Source organism: Trachymyrmex septentrionalis, unplaced genomic scaffold (genome assembly GCF_001594115.1).
Source record: "Trachymyrmex septentrionalis isolate Tsep2-gDNA-1 unplaced genomic scaffold, Tsep1.0 scaffold83, whole genome shotgun sequence".
In the NCBI taxonomy this organism is placed as follows: Eukaryota; Metazoa; Arthropoda; class Insecta; order Hymenoptera; family Formicidae; genus Trachymyrmex; species Trachymyrmex septentrionalis.
In genome coordinates, this window is record NW_017306018.1 from 1715792 (window position 1) to 1717147 (window position 1356).

Consider the following 1356-nt stretch of genomic DNA (forward strand, 5'->3'; position numbering starts at 1 on the left):
ATAATCTGTTTTCATAAAAAGTAACCATTTCATAGTAATATAATCATAATAATGCATTAAATTGCTGATATTATGGTATCAATTTCCTGTTATCTCTTCGAAAGTTATTATATAATTTACTTAAAGCTCTCTAAAAAAAATTTCAATTATCTTCATTTTATAAAATTAAAATTTTCTGCAAAATAAATTACATTATATTAAAACAAGAAAAAGACAAAATAACATTTCGCTCATAAAGCTAATTAGTGCAAATTGGATATAAAAGTATAGTTCGATTAATTAATTAACTTAATTAAAAGATGAAGAACTCTTACGATAAATCGAATATGCAACATAGAACAAATTAAAAGTAAATACAGTTGATAAAAAAATGCAAAACTCAAAATAATAGCAAAATGTACAGCATGCATGCATACTCATTATACAATATTATATACACAATATCTTATCGTAATAGGGACAAGTAGCAAATCAAATATAATCATACAAATAAATACAAATAAATACGAATATACACATCATAAATTTTTCGAACGTACGAACTGTATATTGTCTTGTTTCTCTAGACGAATGTGTGCACTTAATGCAACACATCTGCAATTATAGACGTGCTAGAACGTTAAATAAAATGACATTTGCATAAACTCCATTTATTAGAATAATCAAATTAAATATATATAATTAAAAAAAAAGTTATTCGATAAATCTTTTTGCCATTAAAATTTTAGAAAGAAATTATTCTTCTTTCAACAAATCAAAATTTATTTAATAATATTTTATGAAATTATCAGTTCTTACGAAATTATTAATAATTTTTTTTAAAACATTATAATCCATATTAAAATAATGTTAAATTTAATATAGGAAGGAGATATATTTAAATGCAATATAACCGAAATCATTCCGATAAATGGAGTTCTATTATGATACAGATGCAAAAACAAGCTACAAACCATGCTAATTCGCCGGGAGTAGTATGGGGCTGTGGTACATACCAATGCCCGTCGATCCACATCCGTGATGCTGCCTGTTGATACTAAAATTGGGGAAAATGTGAAAGAAAACCATATCAAACCATGTTGCACAAACCATTTCCTATGCTAACTACAATTTGTTTTTCATCAATCGTGTTTCCTTTTTTCATTACCTGCCTATGTATTTTACAATTTATGAAAAAATTGCATAGAGCAGTACAAACACGACTGTTTGATTAAAAATAGACGTAATAGAGGTAATGCCGGAGACATGATTGTTTTATAATTCAATAATACTGCAAAATTTCCAGATTTACAAAAGGCTTGTCTGTAAGAACGTATTAACTAAAGATTATAATTTTTTTCATTGGGGGGGGGGGGG

At 26.4% G+C, this 1356-nt stretch overlaps 1 protein-coding gene across 9 annotated transcripts in view; it reads right to left on the reverse strand.

Moving 5' to 3' along the window:
- LOC108755033 (actin-binding LIM protein 2) overlaps positions 1 to 1356 on the reverse strand; it is a 30248-nt gene that overhangs the window by 2514 nt on the left and 26378 nt on the right. For 4 of the 9 annotated variants that reach the window (XM_018497751.1, XM_018497747.1, XM_018497746.1 and 1 more), the window contains one exon: positions 996 to 1036. The exons of 1 other annotated variant lie outside the window; for it this stretch is intronic. In XM_018497751.1, coding sequence (XP_018353253.1) covers positions 996 to 1036 — 41 coding nt within the window. Of the gene's footprint in view, positions 1 to 953; positions 1037 to 1356 lie in introns of all 9 variants that reach the window. 4 more of the 9 variants (XM_018497748.1, XM_018497745.1, XM_018497744.1 and 1 more) reach the window with 1 other exon arrangement.